This window comes from Mus caroli, chromosome 11 (genome assembly GCF_900094665.2).
Source record: "Mus caroli chromosome 11, CAROLI_EIJ_v1.1, whole genome shotgun sequence".
Lineage (NCBI taxonomy): Eukaryota > Metazoa > Chordata > Mammalia > Rodentia > Muridae > Mus > Mus caroli.
In genome coordinates this window covers 49,749,111-49,751,622 of record NC_034580.1, presented here as the reverse complement: position 1 = coordinate 49,751,622, position 2,512 = coordinate 49,749,111, and the positions used below count along the sequence as shown (strand labels likewise).

Sequence of the window (2,512 nt, the reverse complement as noted above, 5' to 3'; positions counted from 1 at the left end):
AATCCCAGCAACCACATGGTGGCTCACAACCATCCGTAACGAGATCTGGCGCCCTCTTCTGGAGTGTCTGAAGACAGCTACAGTGTACTTACATATAATAAATAAATAAATCTTTAAAAACAAAACAAAACAAAACAAAATTTTTTTCTATCATGGCATTGGTGCAAATAGCCATAGTATGCGTTTTGGTTGCTTGCTCAAGGTGAAGACGCTCCTAATGCTCTCAATACTAAAAAGTACACACGAGTTCTTCTGTGTCATGCACAACCTGGTGAGTGCGCATTTTGCCTTCATCCTGCATTTTCTTTCTTTCTTTCTTTCTTTCTTTCTTTCTTTCTTTCTTTCTTTCTTTCTTTTTAAAGATTTTATTTATTTATTATATGTAAGTACACTGTAGCTGTCTTCAGATCTCATTATGGGTGGCTGTGAGCCACCATGTGGTTGCCGGAATTTGAACTCAGGACCTCCGGAAGAGCAGTCAGTGCTCTTAACCGCTGAGCCATCTCTCCAGCCCTATCCTGTGTTTTCTGTGTCTCACTTTGTATAAAGGTAGGGAAGCACCCTTAGGAGAAGCCACACAGAGCAGAGCTGGGCATGGTGGAGTGACTGTGCCTGTCCTTCTAGAACTCAGGAAGTGAAGCTGGAGAATCATGAGTCCAGTGTCAGTCTGGGATAACTACTGCCTTAAAAAAAGAAGTAAGAAAATACAATTACTTGTGAGGATACTTATGGTATGAAGGTTGGATTTGGTAAAGGAGAAAATACAAATGAGAGAATATCTCTCATATTTAATAGCATTTATACAAGTGAATAAGATATCAGGTGAAAATACTTTTTGTTTGTATTGGTTTTTTTGAGGCAGGGTCTCACTCTGTAGCTCTAGCTGTCCTAGAACACTATGTGGACAAGGCTGTCCTCACAGGGATTGCCAGCCTCTGCCTCCAGAGTGCTGGGACCAAAGGTGTCTGCCACCACACATTTAAAAACATAAAACAGAAAAGTCCTAAAACTGTTTTTGAACAAAACATGGGATGACTAATTAAAATGAAGAGCGTCCGAACTGCTGGGCTTTCTATAATGCTTGATACAGTCGCACAGCGAAAAGCTGCCTTACCAGAAAGGGACCTGTAGAACTGTGGTTTTCAAGACCAGTGCAGCCTTACGGAAGCACTCTTAACCTTAAGGGTTACTCTGTCTGATTGTTGTTGTTTTTTGTTTTTGTTTTTTTTCTGTTTGATTTTCTTAACAGATGATGAAACTAGGTTCTGATGTGGAATTATTGCTCAGAACAGCTGTTATTCAAGGAATTCACACAGACCATGACACACTGCGTAAGTAAAGTGGGAGAAAATGATTGCTGATGGGATGTTTCAAAATAGTGAACAATTACTGTACCTTTGTTTGTCTTGTTTTTATTTGTTGTTATTAATGTTTAAGGGTTTTTTTTGTTTTGTTTTGTTTTGTTTTGTTTTTTGAGAAAAGGTTTCACTGTGTAGCCCAGGCTATCTTAGAACTTACTGTGTAAATCAGGCTGGCTCTCCTGAGTGCTGGGATTATATATACTGGCATTACTCCTTAACATTGACACCAGGGATTGAAGTCAGATTCTCATGCTTTCACGGCAAATATTTTCCTAACTGAGCCATTTTGTTGACCCCCTGTTTTTTATTTTTATTTTTAAGTTCATTTTTAGGTGTTTGTTTGTTTGTTTTTTCAAGACAGTTTTGTGTGTGTGTGTGTGTGTGTGTGTGTGTGTGTGTGTATGTGTGTGTGTAGCCCTGGCTGTGTGAAACTTGCTCTGTAGATCAGGATGGCCTTGAACTCACAGAGATCTGCCTGGTCTGCTTACCAAGTGCTGGAATTAAAGGGGTACACCACCACCTCCCAGCCAACCATTTTTATATACCCATATTCATTAATTTTTCTGGCAAAGTTTATTATCTACCTAGACTCAGTCTATTCCTTTACTTTTTGTTCTATAATTTGTTATTTTAGTTAGAAGAATTGCAACTATAGGAAATGGAAATGTAAAAATCTGTTGTCTCAAGACTCCTACTGGAGTGTTAGCAAAATCTCATTGCAGATTACAACTTGACGTGTGTGTGTATGTGTGACATGCATCTAAATACATACATACATACATACAAGAGGAGGTCAGAAGATAGCTTTTAACACATGGGTTTGAGAGGTTGAATTTGGGGTACCAGGCTTGGTGACATGCATCTAACAGGCCCCTTAGTTAGCAATTGTCTGCTGACTAAGGAAGCGTGAACACCTTCAGTTAGTGCAGATCAGAGTATCCTCTTTATAAAGTACCTACTGAAGCATTCTGTTCACTTGTCTCTTTTTATTGACTTAAAGGAATGCTGTGTGTTCTACATACAAACCTTTTGTTGGATGTGTGCAGCCTGAGAACCTTCCCCTGTGTCTTTTCCCTTTGAGGAGTTCCTTATTTGAATGGAGGCTAGTTGGCATATTTTTCTTTTCTGGTGGGTACTTTTTTTTTTTTTTT

At 39.1% G+C, this 2,512-nt stretch overlaps 1 protein-coding gene across 3 annotated transcripts in view; it reads left to right on the top strand.

Annotated features, from left to right (window-relative positions):
* Positions 1-2,512, top strand: part of Lyrm7 (LYR motif containing 7) — a 27,783-nt gene that overhangs the window by 8,376 nt on the left and 16,895 nt on the right. For all 3 annotated transcript variants that reach the window (XR_002379152.2, XM_021177324.2, XM_029484246.1), the window contains exon 4: positions 1,250-1,331. Coding sequence is in view for 2 of the 3 variants with exons in the window: in XM_021177324.2 (XP_021032983.1) it covers positions 1,250-1,331 (82 nt within the window). In the remaining variant the exon portion in view is untranslated. The remainder of the gene's footprint in view (positions 1-1,249; positions 1,332-2,512) is intronic.